This window comes from Pempheris klunzingeri, chromosome 1 (genome assembly GCF_042242105.1).
Source record: "Pempheris klunzingeri isolate RE-2024b chromosome 1, fPemKlu1.hap1, whole genome shotgun sequence".
Taxonomy (NCBI): Eukaryota; Metazoa; Chordata; class Actinopteri; order Acropomatiformes; family Pempheridae; genus Pempheris; species Pempheris klunzingeri.
Window position 1 is genome coordinate 9,465,545 of NC_092012.1, and position 23,594 is coordinate 9,489,138.

Genomic DNA, 23,594 nt, shown 5'->3' on the forward strand with positions numbered 1-23,594 from the left:
TGCCACCAGGAAGTTAACAGTTTAGGAATCTAGTCCTTGAACCCCTTATTAATAGTTAAAAAAATGACTAAGTGTCACATTGTGGTTAGACTTCAGAATCTCTCCAGCTTTATTAAAATAAGGGACTTCTTTTTGTCAAAGGTAGAAACAACTTTGGCACTGACAAGTACAAAAATAGAACAGTTCAAATTCTCACATCCCAGTTCACACATTCACACGTTGAGATTAAAAGGGATAAATTAGTAAAAAGACATTAGAAATCAGAATGTGTCATACACAGTGCGACCCCCACAGTAAGAAGGGCTACAGAAAAGAGAAGCACATTTTCATGGACAATTTTTAAACATTGTTAATGAATACATTGACATTCTTTTAACACAGTGCTTACTTTCTGACAGTTTCTGCTCTTTGATTAGGAAATGTTTCTACAGATTTAGATGGAAAACAAACGCCAATTCGACAAGTATACAAATCTGACTGGTGACGAGCCCTTAATACCGCCCAGGCACATACAAGTATGTGGAGGGAAATGTTACCAAAAAAAAAAGGTGTGATAGCAGGTGTCTACATTTTCCAATAGAGCATGAATTTAGTGACTTGAGAGTCGACAGTGAAAAGACTGGCTTTAGAAAAGGATCACTTTGAGGCAGCAGGGCAGTGTAACATCTCAAGCTAAACATGTGTCAGAAAGTGATAAGGCAGTTAGTTCAGTTCAGACGCAGACGGCGTGGCTTCTACAGGGTGAGACAGTGCAGCGATTGGACGGTGAGGGAGCGAAGCAGATGTCAGATGACCGATCCTTTTACTCCCGAGGATTTTGAGGAACGTGTGCGTCTGCCAGCAGGTCGGGTCGGAGGCACTCAATGGGGCACTGAATATTCTGGAGGAGGAATTGGTAGATATAAGATTATTAAATAGACAAAATACATAGGTTTGGAAAATAATTTCTGCATAATCCAGTTGATAAATATATACTAAAATTTTGATACAACAATCTTGACACTAAAAGTGCCAAAAACTCCCCCATAATATTAAATGTTTTGCTCACCAGTTTTCGTAGTGTGTTGTCACCATATCTAACTGGCTGCAGCAGGCTGGCATCGACGTCAGCACCTGGTCTGCGGCAATTCTCACATCGCCAGCCCTGATGAGACAAAACACACAAATGTACATTTAAATGTGCTTCACTTAGCTTACACACTTTACACCGAACGTTAGACCCAGAGAGGCTGATGTGTCATAATACCTGTTGTCCTCCAAAGCATGTGCAGGTGCAGATAGCACCCAGGTACTCCTTCTGCCACTGGTCTCCCACCTGGTAAGCTTTGCCATCATCGTAGCACACTGACTCATCTGCGTGGGCAAACACAGACATTAAAACTGACATGCTGCTCCTTCACACCTTTCTAAGATCACCACAGGACATTTCTTAGAACAGGCCTTACGTGGTTCACACTTGAATTCTCCTTTGCCATTTCCCAAGCAAGTGCACCTCATCAAGTGACCGTTATCTGCACGGCGGTCCCACTTCTCTCCAATGCGATAGTTGATGCCGTTGTCATGGCACCATTCTAATTATGGGCAAAATCAAAGAGAAATTGAGATAAATATCTTCAAATTCCAACTATGCTATTGTAGTTGAACAAGAAGCATAAAAAAAAAAAAACCCTTACTAGATGAGTCACATCTGAAGTGTCCACTGCCCAGGCCCAGGCACCTGCACCACAGCTTGAAGCCCGTCTCAGACATCCGCTCCCATTCGCCACCAACATCATGGTAGGTTGCAGTGAAGGCATCGTAGCATGAGTCCTTAGTGGGGGATGTTCCTTCTGGGACTGAGGGAAGATGGATGGGGGGGGGGGAAATGTGTGTAAGGCACAACTTAACTGATGATTGATTAGCTAGAGTAACTGTCTGTGCCCCCTGTTTACGACCATGAAGGTTTATATTTAATTGTTCATAAATTCAGTGTTTCTCTGAGGGGATGAACTAATATTTAATAAAGGCCTTATCCACTAATGGAAAATTGATGTAACCTACTAAACTAAAGGGTCCAGTTGGATTTAGTTTACACAGCACACACGGCAGTTTCTGTAGGATGCTTACTTGAGTTTCCAGCAGTGATGACCTGCTCCAGAATCTTATGTTTGAGTGCTCCCATCAGAGCCTCCACGATCACATTGTAGTTTGCTCCGGGGTTGAGTCCAATCAGGGTAGCAGTGGTGGCTGTGCCTGGCAGGCGGACCTGGTCAGGTAGAGAGAGAGAGTGTTTATCCACATGAAATAAGAGATTTCATCCAATAGTACTGATGAATAACGTTGGGTTGGGCTGGAAACCACAGCCCAGATGACATACCTGGAACATCTTCTCATTTAAGTGTGTAAGAGGATGGCAGGACACCAGGTAGGCGTTGCTCTGCCTGTAAGGCTTCCAGGAGATGGAGGTCTGAGTTTGGGCCTCCTGTGGCACTCCCGTCTCATTATCAAGCGTCACGCCAATGGGCACGTTCAGCTTCAGGATGGGCAGCCTGCGGCCCTCTGCATCAGGAAGGGGCACAAAGACCAGGGGCTCACGAACTTGCCCATAGGGAGACTGTGGGTTGCCACTGTTCCCATTATATCTGTTGTTGTCTCCATTGTTGTTGTACTCTGTGTACTCCACATGCTGGCTCTGACCACCAAGCCCATCCTGGCCGCTAGTGCCCACAACCTGGACACTGTTGTCTGAGTCGGTTTCAGGCACATCCAGCCTGTCATCAACACCTCCAGGGCGGTGCGGCAGAGGCAGGGGAAGCGGGGAGTCTGGTTCTAGGCGGGAGAGACGGGGTTAGGGAAGCGAGCAGGTTAGACGAAGGGGGAGGTGAAGCAGAGCTGCAGTAACACATCGCAGCCAACAGGAGTTGACAGATATGCAGCATCGCTGGAGTACTACTTCATGGCAAAGTGTGTCTTCATGCCGTAGTACAAACACACAAGATATTTTGAATGGCATTTCTAGAGGCATTCAAAATAAACCGGGTATTATTGTTTTAGGAATCTAATGCTGATTGGTTGATCTCAAGGCCTCTGAGCTGTAACAGCAAAACATTTGATAAAGCTGAGCAGATTAAAGCTGCCATTCAAACCCTTACACTTTATAGGATGTTTACCCATGCAGCTAGTTTGAATTTTGACACCACTACATCATTTGAATGCACCTTTTTTTTTTTTTTTTTACCACCACATTTGTCACTGTGTGGAGCAGAAGTTTCAAAATACTCACTAGTCCTGATTCTGCCCCCAAGAGGCGTGCTCCTCTGGGTGTTCTGGATGGCAATGATCTTGATGGTGTACTCTGTGGCTGGTCTAAGGCCTGCGGAGAAGAATAATCATCATGTAGTAGAATAAGTAGGTGGCGCCTGACGTGATGATTACATGTAAGAGGTTGATACAAGAGATGGAGCCCGAAATAAAAGATTAAATCAAACTGGAAATGAAAAATAATGATGAAGCCTCATTAAATGAGCAAACAGTTGTGTTATTTTACAGGCAAATGTGCCCTATACAGCATCTATACATTTGTTTGTAGTTAAAATGGTGCATACCAGATATGGTAGCATAGTTTTGGCCAGCGTGGGGTCGTGGGGTGAGCTCCTGTGGTCCTCCTCCTGACTCCTCGTAGGTGATGTAGTATCCTGTGATGTGCGTGGCAGGTGGCTGCCAGGTGAAGGAGATGGAGGTGGGGGTCAAAGAGGTGAACTTGAGGTTGGTGGGAGCCTGGACCACTGGTTCAGCTATGAAGAAAAATATCGTGTTAGATCATATGCAGTAGTAGCAGACTTTGATGTACAAAATCATCTCCTTTAGGACCATAGTGTATTGTTCTACACTATGTCCATATTTAGGAAATGAGTGCATCTTCTGTGGCTGCACTTACCTAATTTTTAAAAAAAGTTAAATGTTCTCCATGTCGTTGTCTCTGTCTCTTTGCTTGTATTCACATTATACTACATATACATCATGTACTGTATGTACTAATGAAGATAAAACACCAGCAAATTCATTTAAATCAGCATCTCTGGTTATGAAAAAACCGAGGTTAAAATTACAAAACTTGATATGTATTCACAGTGTAACAGAGAGAAGAGATGCAGATTTGCGTCGTACCTGTTGGAATCCTGAGAGAAAATGGGGAGCTCCTTGTGTTGCCATTCAGAGTATATAGGTTAACAGTGTACATGGTGCCTGGCTGCAGACCTTAGAAAAAGAAAACAAAAAAGAAATCCCATTTTTAAGCAAGACTGAAACCCTAAAATCGCACTTCCAAAACCTCGCCCACCTTTTAAAGGTCTGTTTAGCAGGAGGGGCTGGTGTACCTGTGAGAGTGTAGGTGTAGGTATCACTTGGGATGGTCCTGGTGATGGTGGTATGCGAGCCGTCGATGGGCGTGGCATCGATGAGGAAACCAGTGATGGTTTCCACCTTGGAGCGCCAGGTGAGTGTGAAAGAAGTGTCCTTCACATCAGTGATACGCACACGCCGAGGAGGACTTACTTCTGCATTGAGGGGACACAAAAGGGGACATAAAATAGAGTAGTGGATAATCATTGGTGATGACTGGAATTGTGTCTAGTCATGGTGCAGCCAGTTACCTTCCAGTGTGGTCGTCTCTCCCTCCAGGGGTCTGCTGGTGACAGTGTTCTTCAGAGCGTATACATATATCTGGTATGTGGTAGCCACCTACAACACACAGACATGTATATTTGCTCACTGACTGACTATGAAACATGTGAATACTGAGACGAGAACTCTATTTACCATGAGCCCCGGTACAACGACACGGGTGGTGTCCGGAGCAACGTTCATCTCTTTGCTGGGGCCGTTGATGTTCTTGGGGCTGATGACTATACGGTAGCCTGTCAGGCGTGCATTAGGTGCTCGCCATGACACAGTGAAGAAGGAGGGGCCGGCCTCTGAGATCACCAGGTTGGTCGGAGCAGGGATTACTGCGACAGCAAAAACACGCTTAGAACTGGAGACGGAACATATGAATTAAGTCATGAATGTGTTCGTGTTTTCTTTGCCTCTCTACCTGTGGCCTGGGTCCCCACCAATGGCGTGCTGGGAGTGCGGCCATGGAGGGCGATGACTTTGACAGTGTACTCCGTCCCGGGGTGAAGGCCTGTCAGCACCACACTGTCCTGGTCACCTCTGGGTGCTGGACGCAGCTCTCTCTCGCTCTCCTCTGAGCTGGAGTATAGGACTCGGTACGATGTCACCGTGCCGTCTGGACTGTCCCAAGTGATGCGCATGGAGGTGGAGTCGATTTCGGAGAAGGTCAGGTCCTTGGGACGGTCCATAGCTGCAGGAAAGGAGGAAGGTCGGGGGGTGAAAATTACAGCTCTGAGCAGTTCTCTTCAATGACAGAACGTACACCTCTGGGGCAAAGATCTTTGATTTTGTCTTAATTCTTGTGAGTTAATTTAAAAATAAAGTTGCATCAGCAAGATGCCTGCAACCTGGTTTCTTAGGTGCATGTAAACTGTCATTTTGTCACGTGTGCCACAACAATCCCTAGCTGAAGCCTTTCTTGGATTAGTTTTCACTGAAGTGAGTCGAACTAACCAGTGATAGCATTCTCCACCACGGGGGAAGAGGGTTGTCCGTCATTTCCCAGGGCATAGACACTTACGACGTACTCAGCAGTGGGCATCAGACCTGTGAACGTCATCTCTGTCTGATCTGTGACAGAGGAGCAGAGAAGCAGCCAATGAGAAGAGGATACTGTGCTGGAAAAATCTACAATTGCATTTATAAGATAAAGATGACAGCCTGGTTCTGGAGAACAGGTCTTACCAGGGGCCACCACCTCGGAGTAGGAGGGTCCCATGCCATTCTTGGGCACACTGATGATTCTGTAGCCTCTGATTGGTCCTTGAGCAGGAGACCAGCGCACTGTCAGGGCGTTGTCAGTCACATCAGTCACTTTCATGTCAGTGGGAGATTCGGTGTCTAAAGGAGAAATGGACACATAATTTGTTTTAGATTTATTTTAGCACCTCGCAAATTGGAATTTTTTGAACAGGATCTTTTTTCATGTCGCTGTACCAGTCCTGTGCGTGATGTAGACCGGTGTGTTGGAGGCGGGACTGTCCCCTCTTCCGGTAACAGCATAGACCGTGACGGTGTAGTCAGTACCAGGGTTCAGACCGGTGATAGTGGTGGTGGTCTGAGTGCCTGGGATTGTAAACTCTTGAGGAGCCTCACCGCCTTGAAAGAGAGTGAAGGAGGGCAAAGTGTTAAACTCGGAATTTGGCCGAGGTTTTAGGGGAAACTGTGAACTAAAACGCATGTACAGACTTGTGCCTCCATAGGTGATCCTGTAGTTTTTCACAGACACAGAGGGGGCGTCCCAGCGAATGGTGATGCTGGTGGGGGTGGACGATGTTACCTCCAGGTCAGTGGGAGCATCAGAGACTAGAGAGGAATAGAAGAGGAGAGATGCTATAAAAACACATTAAGTAACTATATGGATAAAGATTCAACTGAGGAATGTCACCAGGAGAAGAAAAGGAGAGGTAAAAGTAGAAACCAGTCTAGAAACTCACTGGTGGCCTGTGTGCCAGTCAGTGGCAGACTCTCCTGACCGTTGTTGATCGCATACACATATATCAAATACTCTGTCTCTGGCGTCAATCCAGTCAAAGTGAAGTGGTCCCTTGTTGGAGGCAGCCTGTCGTCCTTGGCCCGCCCGCCACTCATCTTCTGATAGCGGATCCGGTAACCGGTGATAACAGCAGTTGGTGCCACCCAGTGAACGGTGAAGGAGTTGGTCCGAATGTCGGAGAAGTCCAAGCCGGTGGGGGAGTCCAGAGCTGGAGGGGCAGGTATTTCAGATTGAGAGAGAATTTAAATTACATGCAGTGATAATGGCAACACACAAATAAATAAATATTGCCTTATTTTTATATGATGAGATACTATTAAAAATGGACACCCTAGGCTCTCCCTTAAGGCACCCGCTTTGAAAACCAACTGCCACACTCACTTGTCCTCTGGGTCCCCGTGGCTGGTTGACTTTCTCGTTCACCGTACACACACACAACACTGATGTGGTACTCGGTGTTGGGCAGCAGGTCTGTGAGAGATACGTTTGCAGTTAGAATGGCTTGACAGGGAGCAAAACGAAGGAAAAACATCTCGGACCTCACAGCCAGCATTTAAAGAGACACAATCGTATGTCGTCTTACTCTGTAGCAGGAAGGTGTTGGTCGCTCCGCCAACATTAACCTCCTTGACGTCATCATCTGTGGCGACAGGGTGGTAACGGATGACAAACCGAGAGATGTCGCTTGGTGTGGCGACGTGAGGGACTGTCCATGTCACCCTAATGTGGTCAGGACCCACCCCTCCAAACTGAAGGTTGGTGGGAGCTGGAACCACTGGAAGAATAAGGGGTTAAAAGTTAAAGCTAACACAGGAAAAACAACAAAAAAAAAAGCTTAACTAAATAAGAGTAGATTTAGAATGGCATAAAGAAAATACTGATTTGATATATATATGTAATTTGCTGTAGCTTATTATGTATATTAATAAAAAGGCTGTAAATGTGCCGTCATTAATTCTTTCAGAACAAAACCCAAGCCCCTTCCCACTGATGGAGAGAAAGAGATAAATCACCAGCTTGTGTTTGCTTTGTGTGTGTGGTCGGCTCGCTTTCCCCCTCTTCCGTAACAGTGACGACACTGATGTCATAGTCCACGCCCGGCTCCAAACCGTGAATCGTGTAATACCCAGCAGATGTTTCCACCAAATCTTGCAAAATTGGCAAGCTCTCGCCTGATGCTACTACCGTTATTCTGTAACCAGTAATGGCAGTGTAGTTCACGGGGATCCAGCGCAGGCCAATGGTGGTGTCAGTAATGTCGACAAAGTCAATGTCACTTGGTGTGGGGATGTCTGAAAAGGTTAGGTCAGTTGCAAAGCGCAAGCAAAATTAGACAGATAGAAAGACTCAAAAGCTCAATAATAATTACATTGGTTATATCAAAAACATTCTTATTATTCCCAGTAAAGCAGTTAGAAAACCAGAGTGTGACAGTAGCCATGCTTGATAGAGATGATTATGAATTACTAATGTCAATGACATTCAGAAATGTACTTCATAATTGAAACAGTGATTAATACTACTGTTCTGGGCATGCTCTAATAATGTCTTAATTCACCATCCCCACTGATAAACATGATGTCCATGCATGGTAGGTTAGCCATTCATCGTGTTAGTAGTAGAATATGATAATTAAAGTTGCATTAAACAATGTTTTTTCTATCTTTACAAAGAAGTCTCATAGTAAGACACCCACACAGAATTAGCCCCCAAACGCTGCAGATGCATGGAGGTTTTTATACATATTATATTTGAGTTTCTGACCAGCACCACACAGATGATAGATTAAGTTGTCAGGTGTTGCTCTGTGTCTGCTATAAGGCATGTTTCTGCTAAAGCATTAGCCATAATGACTTTAAAAGTTGATAAAATCAGAGCTGTGTGACTGTCAGGTCGGTTTGAAGTTATTCTGCAACACCAGGCAGCTGTTTTTCAGACATTCCAGCTTCTTTTTTTCTTTTGAAATTTCACCAATTTCAAAAAGAATGCATTTGTGTTGAAAATGTTCCATCGTGAAGAGGAGTTGTAAGGGTGGGGATAATGAAAATATGACCAGCTCCAGTTTGACTTAGACCCAGCCTTTAATCTCTTTCCCCTCTTTATTTTTCTCCTCTGTATTACACACAGACACACAGGTCTTTTCAGTGGATCCAGCTGTGAGTTTGATGCCTATTAACACGTGTCAATGCTTTCCCGGTGGTTCCTACCTGGTGTGACAATAGTGGACACAGGCTCACTTTCCACATGACCCTTGGTAGTGAAGACGCTAATGTTGTACTCTGCCCCCGGGATCAGACTCTCTAGCGTGCATGAGGTTTGATCGCCTCGGACAAGCTCTTCCAAAAAGTTTCCTCGCTGGCCATTGGTCGGCGTGCTTGTCACTCTGTAGCCTGTGATGTCTGCAGAGGGAGGGGCCAGCATGACAAATATGGAGGAGGTAGGACACAACGTCAAGAGATTTTTGCAATTTATGAGTCACTGTGAGAAATGAGAAGGAAATGCTTGGAAGAGACGTTTGTCCTGCTGGAAAAAAAAGGTACCATTCGGAGGCCAAAGTCTAGACCTGACATGATCCAATACACTGTCAGTGCGTGGGGAGCACAGTCAATATTTACCTGGTGTTCTGGAGGCTACCCAGTGGACAGTGAGATCTCCTGTGTCAGGGCTGGACTCCACTTTCAGGTCAGTGGGAGGTGACAGGGCTACAAGGAGAGGCAAGCAGACCATGGCACAAGCATGAGAAACTTGATTCAATGCTGCGGTAACTTCTTACACTCACTGATGCCAAATTCTTCAGTGTCACATTAATCTGGTGATCAGATCACCATGACTGTCTTTTTCTCAGTTAGAGTGAATTCAGTACGCACTAGTGACAACGTTGCCGGTGATGGGGGTTCCACGGTTGCGTCCATTGAAGATGGGTTGAACACTGTAGGTGTACTCAGTTCCAGGAAACAGACCGGGAATAAGAATACGACCAGAGTCAGAGGTCTCTTCCCTGGGTGACTCGCCTTCTTGGCTGGGCAGCACAGTCAGCTGGGGAGAGGGAGGCAGACGAGCAGAGATAAGAAACCCACAAAATCCACTTAAGATATACAACAGCAAAGGCATTAAATCTGCATTCATTTCTTTTTGGCCACAAGCTGTAAACACATCACTGATAATTATCAAGCAACATTGCCATGCATTCAGGCCACAAAACGACTTTACGTCTCATATTTACTCTTTTTTTAAGCTCTGTTTTGCTCTCCCCCAATAAGGGAAAATATTTGGTTCTTAGGCTGATATCAGCAGCAGATTTCATCAGCTTGTTGCTAACTGTGTCTGTCCACCGTCTGCCATTCTGCCATTCTGCCATTCTGCCCGCGCTGAGCAAGTACTTTACAGTGGGTTCATCAGAGCTAATGAGACTGAACCAAAACAGTGAGGTTGTGGGCCATACAACCAAAACTCCATATAGCTGAAGGGAAGCGAGAGTTGGGTGATGATTCTCTGTGGGTTTGCCACTACGAGTAAACCCCTTTACATTACACATAGTGATTTGGCCCATTGATAGTTTAAAATATTGATTATGAACAGATGTTTCACTAGATGATGAGCTGATTTCTTTCGCTGATGTGGTGAGATGATGCAGGGGTCTACCTTGTAGCTGAACCTGCGGACAGGTATCCAGGTGACGATGATGGAGGTATCAGTGACCTCAGTGCTGTATTGAGGTGCATTTCCCATCTGGGGAGCTGGGAGGGGGACAGAATAGAGAAAAATCATATTAAATTCATTGCAACAATTGACTGTAATCTCTGCTGATGTTCTGTTTCTCTTAATACTGACTGGTGGTAAAATACGTAGTGATGCCCTCGCTGAGCTCATTGTCCAGGTCAGAGTGCAGGATGGCGGTGTACTTGGTGTTTGGACGTAAATTCCTCAAAGGGTACTGGGTAACCCTGCCTGGGATCCTCTTCTCGATGGGGTTGGAGCCCTCAATGCTCAGGAAGAGACGGTAGCCACTGACGATGGCACGGGGAGCCTCCCAGATGACCAACGCACTGTCGGGGCCGATGTCAGTGAAATGCACACTAGTGGGTGAATCGGGTTCTAGAGGAGTTTGAAAATATAACACACGTAAGGCAGAATATCTCTTACGTTTTACTATTTGTAATCCCTCTGTGTCTAATTTGGGCTGCTGTGTCCATGGCGATACTCACTGGTGGATTTTTCTCCCACAAGCGGCTTACTCTCCACTCCACCATTGATGGCGTAGATGTAGAAGCGGTACAGTGTGCCTGGCTGCAAGTGGGTGATGTCAGCATATGCGTTGGGTGAGAGCGGCAGCTGCAGGAGCCTCGTCTCAGTGCCGTCAGGACCAACAGGGGAGAAGGTCACCCTGTAACCGCTCACCTCGCTGGGCGGACCGGTCCAGGTGATGGTGATCTTAACGTCTGAGACCTCGTAGAACTGCAGGTCTGTGGGTGCAGGGACCTCCTCTGTAGACAGGAAGAGGTAAATTGAGTGACAAGGTGTACAATCAGAATACACTTGTTTATTTCAGTGAACTTTGTAAAGCACTATGAGACACTCTGTTGTGATATTGGGCTATACAAATAAAATTGAATTGAATTGAATTGAATTGAATTGAATCAGGCTTAAAAGGACCCTTTAGAGTTTTTGACCGCGAGTAACGCTATGGAGCACCGTTTATAATGGGCCCTCATTTTGTTTGGTGGAACAACGCGCAATTAACAGCTTTGTTAGACCTCAAGGACAACCACAAAAAAATGCTAAAAGATATAAAACAATCTAAAAGTCTGTCTTTACTGTGGAAGATTTGCAAAAATCTGCAATAAAAGGCTTTAACAATTTCCAGGCTGATATATTTGCACATCTAAACAATAATGGCTCTTATAAAACAGAAATGCCAAGCCAGACATGGTAAAAAGAGTAATTCTCTACAGCATCTGGTTTTGTTTTTCAAGTAACAATAAAACTGTACAGTTCACCATGCCAGGCATAAGAAAGAGAAGAAAAGTCCAAAATGAAAATCCAATTAAAGATAAACTGAGGATTTATGAAGTGTGTGCCTCTGATTGGGTGTGTGATGTACATGCACGCCTGCTTTCGTAAGTGTTTTAACTGAACTGGCTGAACAGGTGTCTGTTTCTGAGCCCACGAGAAGTCACTCAGGGGCCACGAAAGCCTTGGATGAAGATAAGAAGCCTCTGAAAAATTGTTACGATGGTATAGCTATAGAAATAGAAGCATATTTTGACAAAGCGATGTTTTGACAAGCTCAGTCTTTCCCAAACACTGGAAAGCCCTTCCTAAAGCCCCCTGGCCCTACAAGGAATCTTCAGCTGTGAGTTTAAACTTAGTCTGCTCAGCTTTCACTGACAGCGAAAGGACAGAGACTTATCTGAAAAGAATAGCTTACCATTTAAAGAATAGCATAGTACACTGGGAGTGTTTATGAATTATGAAGCACTAAACGACATCATTTGTGAAGCAGCTTTCATTCATTTCATCTTTGTCATTAACTGAAAGATGTGGTATCCGTTTACAAATGTGTACCTGGTGGAGGAGATCCGGCAGTGTTGACCTGTACAAAAATCGGCTCACTCTCCTGGTTCTCCTCCACGGCATAGATGCTGATGTTGTAAAGAAGTCCAGGGCGAAGGTCAACCAGGTTCACTGAGGTTTCTGAGTCTGGCAGGGTCAGCTCAGTGCTGCTGCCCTCCACTGACGGCGTGTACACCACACGGTAACCTGGCGGGCACAAACGCACACGTTACACACAGCCAGAATAAAACAGATCTCTGTATTAAACTGCTGATTTTTAAATAGCATACAGAGACTAGTTTCTCACCTGTAATAGGAGCCTGAGGCTTGGTCCAGCTGATTCGGATGGAGGTCTCTCCCACCTCGTCGATTGCATGCTGAGCAGGCGTGTCAGGGGCTGGGGCACAGCAAAAGAAAGGAAACCACTCACGTCATTTTATTGTGTGAAAATGTACAACACGAGCATCATCCTGATCTGAATGTCATGACAAAGAGGAGGAGAGGGATTATCCCACCTGTTGTCTGGGAGGTGGTCAGAATGAGGTTTGGCTGTCCTTGATCTGGGAGCTCGTAGACGTTGACGTTGTATCGGCGTCCTGGCAGGAGGTCACCGATGGTGACAGAGGTGGTTGCGCGAGGAAGGTCTGGAGAAGCAGATAAGAAGTTGGTTAATACGCATACCAGTATATCCGTTGTATGTATAGTATGATTTTTTCTGTACCATTTACACCATGGCAGCTATGACTTTAGTATATCTGGGTGACTGAGACCATTTTAAGTAATGGTGCAAATCAATGAGGAGGGCTGCTCAGTGGCAAAATCGGATTTTCATATCTTCTATGTGATGAAGTACCTTGTCTCAGAAGGCATTTATCAGGCTGTATTAGCCAAAAAAGTCAAACACAATAGTTCTCCAGACAATTTACTATGTGAACATATTTATCAATCCCTCAATTAGACTGCATATACTGTGATAGAGGATTTTATCCATATTGATGTCACAGCAGGCACTGCAACAAATCAGCTGATCACGTGTAACCTGAGATACACTAGTAACAACTTCAACAGAAAAACTACCCAGTTAAGCCATTCCATTCAATTATTTGCGTGGGACATCATGGAGGCATTATGAAGGTGTCATTGATGGTCAAAGGCTCTCACCGAGGACTTTTGGCTTGGCCCCATCCTCGCTGAGCTCATACTCAATCCTGAAACCAGAGATGGTTGCAGAAGCTGACGTCCAGGACACAACAAAGCTGTTTGAGGTGATTTCTGTCACAGACTCAGATGTGTCCATCACTGGGGGAGGCGCGGTCGTCTCTCCCTCCGATGTTTCCACTTGAGAGAAGGCGGGGATATGACGGTGTTACTGTGAATGTCTTTAGATTTGTGGCATTGAGGGAATGTTACGGCTTGAGTCTACTCACAAGAACCATGGGTGGTGGTGAAATCGAAGCGCGTAACCTCACGGCGTCCGTAGCTCAGGATGCTAATCAGCTGACCCTCGTAGGTGATGCCTGGACGCAGCCCACTGATGGTGTAGGAGTTGAGGTGGCCGGGGATGGTGACCTCCCTCCAGGGCGCACGGGTATTTTTCTATCAGAGGGGGTGAAAAGATAAAAAGTTTATGGGTTTAAAGTCAAAATGGAAGATTATGTGTGATATGACTGAATCCTTAACTTTTTCCTAACAGCTTTTTCTAAGTTCAAGAGTCAACTCCCGGCCTCAGCTTTTACATGAATATGGACAAGACCACTTTAAAATGCTCCAAAAAAGGACATTTGAACATCTACAATTATATTATAGCACAGTAAACTCCATTTGCTGATGTTACATGACTGAAAGCTCCAGAACAGCTACTAAATGGACCTTGTGGTGAGTTTCTATTCCCATCTGAATCATTTTATGTCTAAACTCCTGATGGCAAGCGTAAATCCTTAAAGCAATTATACTTTTTCAAACTCACATGTGATAAAATTGAAATAAAATATTATTTACTGGAATCAATTAATTCAGAGAGTTAAGACTTTACAGAGCAGTCTGTGTATTTTGGAGTGGACATTGGCTCAGACCCAGTTTTTGCCACATCCTGCTTTTTCAGACTGGATTCAAACTCTGTCGGAAAACTACAAACTTTCTCAGCAGGAGAACCAGATGAGGGCTTCAAGTGACTTTGCTGCCCAATATATACAAACCCCTTCAGAGGAAATCTGTTTGACTTCAATTAAGCTTCATAAACATTTCAACCAGCTTGTCAGTCTTTGAGGTCCTCAAAGAGAAAAATATGTATGAGAAAAAAGTCACAGGGAGGGGGATATTTTCTTTGGAATCTGCTAAAAACTGTGTGTTTGTGTACACAGACTATAAAGGGGAGTTCATGTACCCTCTGATCACCTTGTTTGTTCATGTTCAGACTTCAGTCAACATTACCAAGAGCACTTGATCTCATTTAGACTGTTTGCTCGACTTAACTAATGCCACCGGTCAGCAAATTTAAAACAACCTTTTCAGAAAAAAACGTTATATTTACTAAGGCAATTTCTAACGTGCGTTACAAACTGAAAGAGTGACTTACAATTCGCCATTTGAGGATGTACTGGGTAATGTCAACAGACGAAGGAGGGTTCCACTGAATGGGGTGGGAGTCTGGCTGTTTTCCTGCCTCTGTGATGATCACCTGGACAGGTCTGTGGCCGCCTGAGCAGTTAGAGCAGCAGGTGTAGGAAAAGATTTAGGGGAAGGCATCAGGAGAGAGAGAGAGAGGGAGCGACGAGAACAAAGGTGACATTAGCAATGAGATAAATACTCACACACTGTCAAAGACATATAATATAACAGTGTTACCTGTGGAGAGTGTGGGTGAAAGTTGGCTACTTTTTGGTGAGACGGAGTCATCGTTTTGGGACAGAACCCAACCACCAGACGGTGTTAAACCAGCTCAAACACCCACTGACATCTTACAGTGTGATATAACACCAGAGTACTATATTCATCACAGTTTTTCTAGCCTCTATACCCCCAAAGAACACACACACGTATAGCACACCCTGCTCTGCACACACTCACAAGCACACTTTCCTCTGCCTCTGATCATGGTGAGGTAAATGTTGCAACTGTAACTTTTTAGGTCAGTGTTTGATGTCGGACACACAATGTGCTGCAGTACAAAGTACCACATTGAACAACTTTTACACAAGGAGAGGGAGATTTTGGAGCCAGGAAGGGTACCCCCCCCGGCCCCCACCTAGCCTCTGCCCAGTCCAGCATCCCTTTCCCCTCAGCAGGTCGGCACAACAACGCCAAACGGGGGAGGAAAAACTTCTCCAACTACAAAGACCAAGGGGAAGACAGGGGTGATGTGATTGGCCGACACGTCTCCATTTGCCAGACTTCAAAGTCAGGAAAAACCCCAAACCCCCGCTTCTCGCCACTAACCTGACAAGTGAACTTTTCATTTCAGTTACATGTGATGGGAGGTTAGGGGGAGGGAGGTCAATAACGTAGGGGAGTTGAATAAGTAGAGCAAACATAAATTAAGCAGCTGTCTTACTCAGTGGAAAAGTTCCTGAAAGGACTGAGAGGCATCTGATAAACTAAAAAGAAAAGCTGGAATACGCACTTCCCAATTAATCAATACTTAAATAATAGAAATACATGATAATACTTATAAAATATGCATGTTTTGTGGTATACGGGATTTAAATCTCTCACTCCCCCCGATTGAGCCTCAGACCAGCCACAGTTATCACAAGCATATCAAATGTTTACAACTGGATTCTCCACCAGTTAGAACATGATGTGGAGGTTGAAATCTCACAGTTAATCTGTATTTGTTTACATTTTAGCAAATTTGTACCATGAAAAGTCATGCTGAATTAGTTTAGCTTGTCTTTTGGACAGATGAATGGATTTTTGAATGTTTTTCTGTAATTGATATCAGAGATTAAAAAAGCAGAACTGAAAGTCATGCTAAAACTTAATTTATGTTAACGTCTGTGCAAATTGCATCTACAGGGCACTTATTAAAGTCTAATGGTTAATTTAACACTTTTGTTTTGTGTGACTGATATAAACACTTAAACCACAAACAATCAATCCACTTATGTCCCATGCGAGGTTACCACAGTCCATATTCAAATATGAAACAGAACTGTACACCAACTGAGCTGGGCTGCAGTTTTAAATGGATAATTTAATGAATAAGAAAATGATTTTTCCTACTTTGGTAGGTCTGCTGAGGTTCACATCTCATCTCTCCGATCCCGTTGCCATAGCAGTAACAGCGGTAGTGGATGCCATGGATGGATTTGTCCCATGTGTCTCCAATCTGATGGAACGCCCTGGTTTGTGGCTCCTGACACTGATCTATTGTAGAAACCAGAGGGAAACAAAGTAGATGATTGAGGGAGGAGGGTGGGGTTGCAATTCTCAGCTGAAAACTGCATTAGCGTTGTATTTCCCCAACAGCTGATGAGCTAATGAGTCATGAACGCACCGATGGCGTCACACTTCCAGCGTCCACGTCCCTGTCCGTAGCAGGTGCAGTTCATCATGTAGCCCTCGTTGTGGCGCTTGGAGAATTCCTGGTTTACTTCATAAGTCAAGCCATCAACAATACACTGATCTGGGTGTGTAAAAAAAAAAAGAGTAAAGTCAATTTAAAGTTTCATGTTTTACTGTCAGATGATGCTGCATCACTACTGTAATTACTACTTCAAATCCAAATGGAGTTCGCTCTCTGACCTCGCAGCTGTGAATAAGCAACACAGTTCCACTCCCCACGGCCGTTGCCCAGGCATGTGCACTGCATCATGTGACCCATGACGTCATGGCGTTTGTCCCACTTGTCGCCTACGCGGTGCATTGCTCCTTCGTTGGTGGTGCATAACTCCTCATGGGCTGCACAAAGAACGACAGGAAAAGAGAATTTAAAAACAAACAGTGCTCGGCTCCGTGTGCTTGCAGCGTGTGATTTCGATGCATCTGTGAATCCTGTTATATAACAGGCCTGATGGAGTTGTTACTCTCCCATGACCCTCTCTCCTTTAAATACCAGTTATTTAGTCCCCAGTTGCCTGCAAGTGACCCATGCAACCAAATAGTCATTAGCATCTGACAACAAGATGAGATAAAGACCCATGCATTTAGTGTAATTACAACCCCTACAAAAAAAACACATCTATGGCATGTTTCTTTAGCATTTGAGCATTTCTGACTTTTCCCATACGACCCAGGATCACTGAGGACCAATGGATTGAGAGCTACACAGAAAGTACACCAACTTTCATCTTTCGCTTTCACACATAGAGTTAGAGGAGGAGTTTGACTACACTATCATGCCTGTGCATTAACTGTGGAGCGGCATCCAGTAGCCAATGAAGTTAGCTTAGCATAAAGACTGGAGACGGGGAAAGAGCAAGGCTAGCCGTTTCCCCCTGTTTCCAGTCTTTATGCTAAGCTAAGCTAACTGTCTCCTTGCTGTGGCTTCATATTTAATGCACAGATATGAAAGTGGTATCGATCTTCTCATCTAATTCTCGGCAGGAAAGTGAATTTACCAAAATGCCGCAACTTTTCCTTTTTACCAATCTTTTTTTTATGACATTATATCTCATATAGTGAATGTAAACAGGAAACCTTCCAAAACAACTACTCTAACATTTTCTAGATAAGAAATCAAATTATTCATATGATTATTATACACTCACCAGCCATGGGGCAGAATCCAAACAGCTGGTCTGTGTCGTAGTCCAGGGTGGTACCACACCATCTCATGCCATCACGCCGGCCATCAGCGGTGCAGTCGGTGTAGTTGCGGCCACTGTAGAGGAAGGGGAAGTGGCACAGGCCTCCGTTGGAGTTTCCACCTCGTGTTACTACAATGGCTGGAATAGAGAGGGAGACAGAACAGTGACTGAATGTCCCTGATCTGGTTAATTATCTCATCATACCATGTAGTGTCTTCTTAGAGTTTGGGGACCGTGATTTTTGAAATATTTGCACAAATATTATGTAATGTTGGTTATTTTCATACTGAAAATGACAAATATCCATGTGTCTCAGAGAGGGAACTCTGATACATTAAGATTTACATATCCATCAAACCAGTAAAATGTTCAAGCCGTGGTTTACACTCCTGTTCCTGAGTCTCACCATTCTTGTCAGTACAGAAAGAGTACTGCTTGTCGCTCTCATAGTCTGAGGTTGTGGAGCACCAGAGCTGACCATCTGTGCGTCCGTCTGAGGTGCAGGAGTAGTAGGTCTTTCCCATGAAGACGAACGGGAGCGCGCAGGGCTGGCCATTAGAGTTGCCGCCATACACCTGGTTCTTAGCCTCTGCACAGACAGGAGAGAGAAGGGTGAAAGGGAAAGGCAATTATAGCGTGAGTCATATGTGAAAGATTAAAATCTAAGTAAAAATCATCACTGAGGTCCCTGCGTTTCTTTCCTTGATACTCACCCCACTCCTGACAACTGACTCCATTTCCCAGACAGGTACAGAGCATCTGCTTGCTGCCCTGGCTTCTGAACCAGCTCTGTCCGTCGTAGTAGGCGGCTCCAGACTCTGTGCGGCACGTCCCTTCGGTGGGGCGCTCGGGCTGCTGCTGAGTATGAGTGGGAGTCAGCACGACAGTACCTGTGGCTGTATATGACCAAACAGAATGACAGAATAATGACTGAGAATACAGAGAAGATCAGAGTGAAGTTGTTCCCATTTGGTGAACACTTTAAGCAAAATTGAATTTGAGTAAGAGTTTGGATTTTGAGTCTCACTTCGGCCTGCGTTGTGTCTCTCACACCTCCACTCCCCACGGCCGTTTCCTAAGCACTGACACTGCAGGATGTGTCCAGAGGCGTCCGTCTTTCTCCATGTGTCTCCAATACGGTGGGACCTCCTGGTGTCTTGGTCATTGCAGCGGTCTGGTTGGAGAATAACAGCGGTCAGCAACACACTGAAACACGTAAAAAGCTTGTGTTCATGCGTGTGTGTTTATGCTCCGCTTACTTCTTGAGGTGCATGTGATGCGTCCATTTCCCTCTCCGAGACAGGTGCAGTCCAGCATCATCCAGCCTTGGTACGGTTTCTCCCAGGTCTCCCCTACGATGTATGACGAAGCAGCGTTGTTGTCGTAGCAACGCTCGGCTGCATAGAAAACAGAGGAAAGCCTTAAATTTATTGCATCTGCAGTTTGTCACAAGATACTGTGACATCTGACTTGAAATCACAGTGTGCTTATCAGCCCGGACATTTCTAGGAGAAATAAACCCAATGAAAATCAATAACTGTGGCGAAAGATGGGCAAAGAGGAGATGCGTGCTCTCTCACACACTCACCCTATTTGTCTGGACTGTTGTCAAATATTTACAATGGTATCAAACACAGTCATGCTTCTGAGAAATTACCCTGCCTGTAGGTTTTTGCGTGCGTGTATGTGTGTTTGTGGTGGCTGAAAATACCAGCTTACATGTCTGAGTTGCAGTGTTTCCCATTTATCTGCATTTCTGGGTTCGTTTGGAGAGTGTTGACCTCCTGGTCGCCCTGCAGGTTTGAATTCGTGAGGTAAAAAGCACTCACCCACAGGTTTGCAGGTCCACTCTCCTTTGCCATTCCCAAGACACACACACTCCAGCATGTAGTCAGCGGTGTCATGGGGTCTCTGCCAAGTGTCCCCGATTTTATAAGACCGGCCACCTTCATGGCAACGATCTGTGGATGACAAAATGTAGACGCTCCATTGGTTTAAAAAGGTGTCTTTAATATACACTGGCACATATCCATCAATCACATTTTCTATTCAATCATTTTACAGTTTAAATCAAACACTGAGGTAATGCTGTGTGTCCGATGCATAAAAGAAGCAGGGCACACAACTGAGACTTTAATTTGAACAGAAAATTACTTCAATTTATTTTAAGACTATCTTACAGTGTTTATTATTTTACATGCTATGTGCACAGTATTCACAGTGTAGTATTCTGTTACTCACTGGCGATGGTACAGCTGATCTTGCCCCGACCAGAACCAATGCAGGTGCAGTCCCACATCATCCCGTCCTTTGGTCTCTCGTAGGTTTCACCCACCCGGTATGTCCGGTCATTGTGCTTATCGTAACAGGTCTCCTCCCCTGAGAGAAAAACAGGAGAAACACTACAAGGTTAAGACGTTATTATTGTGAACCAAAGTGGATATGTCTCTTGCTGCGTAAAGACGCACAAGTGACTTAACAAGTGGATCTCTCTCTTTTTTTTTTTTTTTTCTTTCCTTGTTGTTACTGACACAAAAGTCCTGAAAAGTCGGTCACTTTTTGTGAAAAGTGAGAAAAAAATAGCCTGCTAAGACACCTCTGTATTAAACCGGTCGGCCTCTCACTGACCTTCAGGCTTAGTTTTACATTTGATGCCTGTTGCTCCATAGCAGGTGCACACCAGAGTACTATCACGGTAGGTTTTCTCCCACTGCTCGTTCGGCCTGTATGAGCGACCGTTTTCCTCACAGCCGACTAGAAACCATATGATAAGAATATTGTCACATAGAGATTATTAAACATTTGGACCGTAAAGCGTTGGCTGATTCGGCTGGATTTGAGAGTAATGTGCATTAATCGAAATTACTTTTTAATGCAACATAACATATTTAGAAGAGTTCAACTTAAGCATACTTGGACCATTTTACCAACCTGGAGTAACGGCCGCTGCGTCGTGGACATCAGGATACAGCTGATACTGCCCAGTTTGTCTTTTGCTCTTCTTTGGCAAGCCGTGGACTGCGCTGCTTACGCACAGCGCAACCAGTAACCCTGCTAGTGGGCTACCAGTCATTTTGCAAAAAAATAAAGGTTAAGTGGGAAAAGAAATATATATATAAAAAAAAGATGTAAGTTAAGCTTGGAGAGATCTTTTTGTTCGTCCCTTATAATTTGCTCCCCGCTGCCGCCTCGCAGCCGGTGCACCAGACCGAGGAGAGAGGAGCGCGCTGGTTTTATACCCAAACGCACCGCTGCAGCCCTTTGGAGGGGAGGGCTCTTACCGGAGCCTGGATGACCCGCCCACGCGCAAACCTCACTGACACTCGACTCCTCACTTTCACGGAACGAAAGAAACCACAAGACAAGAAAAAAAAACAACAACATCAAGTTAGGAGGATGAATGAGCATCCGAGGGCTGTTCAGGTGAGATGGCACCAGGATCCTCGATACCTGCTGTGATTCACAGATGGCACGCACGCAGAGAGTTGGGGTAAATCTGCAGAAACCTCTAGAAGTTAACATAATGGAAGAAAACGCCATATAAATAAACCACCATATATATATAAACCACCAAAAACTGCTCCACAGCTCGCTAGTAACCCCAAATAGTTCATAGTGAAGCGTTAGCAGGGCTGACCCAAGTCCTTTCTGGAGCAATTTGAGGTTCATTTTCAAGTGAATTAACTTTGTCATTTGCAAAGCAAATATTTAAATGCACTTTATAACTATTGAAATGACTGCAATAAAATGTAAAACCTAACTAACCTAACCTAAACCTAACCTAACCCAGTTTCATGTGTATAGGTTGTGTATAGCAATGGATTTTCAACTATCACAATTTAAGGCACTGTATACATATATACATTAAATGTCTTTTCATTTAGGGGCTCATGGTGGCTGATGGGGATAGCATTTACAGTATGTCTACTTTGCTGCTTCCAAAAGGAGCAAAAACTTCCAGGGACTGAACACAGCAGCTGGCTGATGAATGAGGGAAAGCTTAACTCCAGACTGGCTGTTCTGTTCTGTTAGGCTGTCCAGACAGGAGTTCACCGTTCAGCATTTCTGTCCATATTGAGAAATCAGTCGTATTTTTTTCTTCAGAATACCTGTTGAGTCATTGCTTGGAACAAAACTGTAGTTCTTTCCCATAATTTCCTCTGCTAAACCTTTGATAGAATATTATTGATACCACATTGACAGATAATCCTTACCATTAAACTGTGCAAAAACCTAGACATTTGTTAACTGAATGTGTGCCAAGTATAATAAGTGTTATTTAACACCTCAGCCAGTCTTACATCAATCCTTTTCACCTCCCACCACATATACATACACACACCGTCTCCCCCTTTTCTCCTCCTCCTACTCTACATCCATCACGGTGTTTTTCCTGTCCTCATTTGTCATCTGTCTGGTTTAACCAAGTGTGTATGTGTTACAAAGAAGAAAAAAAATCACATTCAGTCCGCATGACTTCTCCAGACAAAAACACAATCTGTTTTCATGATGGTCAGTGCAACGTTCCATTTTAAACTCTGGTGTAAACCATGTTTAAAAAAAAAAAAAAAAAAGATACTTCTGCTCATAAAGATACTAAAAACAAAGGTTGTTATAAGTTACATTATGAGTAACTTAAGTATCTGTGTAATGAATGCGGAATCAATTGTATTTTTTATGAATTTTACAAAAATTTTACTTGATCATCAAATACAACTTGACTTTTAATGCTTCTATTATTCCTCTAAATCTCCTCTTAATTGTTGTTCACACAGAATATATAATTTGTCCAAGTGCTTCACAGTTGAAGCTTTATTACACTTAAAGTGAGTAAAATATTCACACAATAAAGATGCTATTTTTATGGATGTTTCTTTGCATTTAATGGATAATCCCAAATTTGTAGTACAGCATTTTATATCCTGTAACAAAGCACAACGTATTGGATTTTGTAGTCTGGGGGATTTGTGGGATCTTATAGAATTTTTAAAAAAATGGTTGCGTTGTGACATAGTTATGTACCCACCAAGGGTCTGTGGGGTTAATTTGTGGGAAGTTAATTTCTCTGCCAAGAGACGAAATGCTTGAAAAACAATGTGCAAGAGGGAAGAGAAATAATGAAAGTGACCACAGCCTGCTGCCTGGGTCATGTCATGGCACAGGAGCTGCGTGTTTCACTAAACTTACTCATGGGTCTGGTCTGGAGAGCAGCTACTATGTGTGAGACAGCGATCACATAATTCCTGTCACAGGGCTTGTGGAACGACTGGTAAGTGAGGGCTGAAGAATGAAACACATGGTTTTGGGGAAACAGAGGAAGAAAACAGCAAAAACACTGTCCTTGTTTTTAAAGTGAGTGTTACTGAGTCACTAATCTTTCCTGTGTGGAAAAAGTCTCCACATACTTTCCACTTGTGAAACAGCGCCAAACTGTGGAGGATCAGAACTTAGGAGCTGCAGAATCTCAAAAGTATTACTCTTATAAGTTACTGATGTTATACAACACATTTTTCCTGAAGTGTGCACTTTTGCAGTATAGGGGAGGAACTGGTGTAAAAGAACGTATAAATATTTGTGAACAAAAGAGACGTTCAGTTCCTACTTGAATGGTGTATTTGGGGTATGACTTAATTTCCTGAGCTGTTAGG

The 23,594-nt window shown here is 44.2% G+C and overlaps 1 protein-coding gene across 3 annotated transcripts; it reads right to left on the reverse strand.

Moving 5' to 3' along the window:
* Nucleotides 1-85: 85 nt before the first annotated feature.
* Nucleotides 86-21,139, reverse strand: LOC139203750 (fibronectin-like). 3 transcript variants are annotated; one of them, XM_070833618.1, is made up of 46 exons: nucleotides 20,878-21,139; nucleotides 20,575-20,700; nucleotides 20,188-20,325; nucleotides 19,776-19,907; nucleotides 19,206-19,343; nucleotides 18,974-19,120; nucleotides 18,660-18,842; nucleotides 18,353-18,535; nucleotides 17,908-18,084; nucleotides 16,943-17,098; nucleotides 16,695-16,823; nucleotides 16,421-16,564; nucleotides 14,775-14,896; nucleotides 13,627-13,795; nucleotides 13,361-13,537; nucleotides 12,715-12,843; nucleotides 12,507-12,596; nucleotides 12,212-12,406; nucleotides 10,852-11,130; nucleotides 10,478-10,741; nucleotides 10,289-10,383; nucleotides 9,514-9,682; nucleotides 9,262-9,348; nucleotides 8,854-9,045; nucleotides 7,660-7,938; nucleotides 7,230-7,421; nucleotides 7,028-7,117; nucleotides 6,588-6,854; nucleotides 6,340-6,456; nucleotides 6,088-6,249; nucleotides 5,836-5,991; nucleotides 5,605-5,721; nucleotides 5,072-5,341; nucleotides 4,798-4,985; nucleotides 4,632-4,719; nucleotides 4,356-4,535; nucleotides 4,147-4,236; nucleotides 3,585-3,773; nucleotides 3,263-3,352; nucleotides 2,357-2,808; nucleotides 2,107-2,245; nucleotides 1,674-1,835; nucleotides 1,446-1,571; nucleotides 1,247-1,353; nucleotides 1,049-1,144; nucleotides 86-880 (listed from the first exon to the last, which is right to left on the reverse strand). In XM_070833618.1, exons 1-46 carry the CDS (start codon nucleotides 21,017-21,019, stop codon nucleotides 803-805), a joined length of 7,398 nt encoding a protein of 2,465 aa, XP_070689719.1. In that variant the 5' UTR covers nucleotides 21,020-21,139; the 3' UTR covers nucleotides 86-802. The 3 variants fall into 3 exon arrangements, with proteins under 3 accessions (XP_070689719.1, XP_070689728.1, XP_070689737.1); XM_070833627.1 differs by lacking the exon at nucleotides 20,575-20,700; XM_070833636.1 differs by lacking the exon at nucleotides 7,660-7,938.
* Between the last annotated feature and the right edge of the window lie 2,455 nt (nucleotides 21,140-23,594).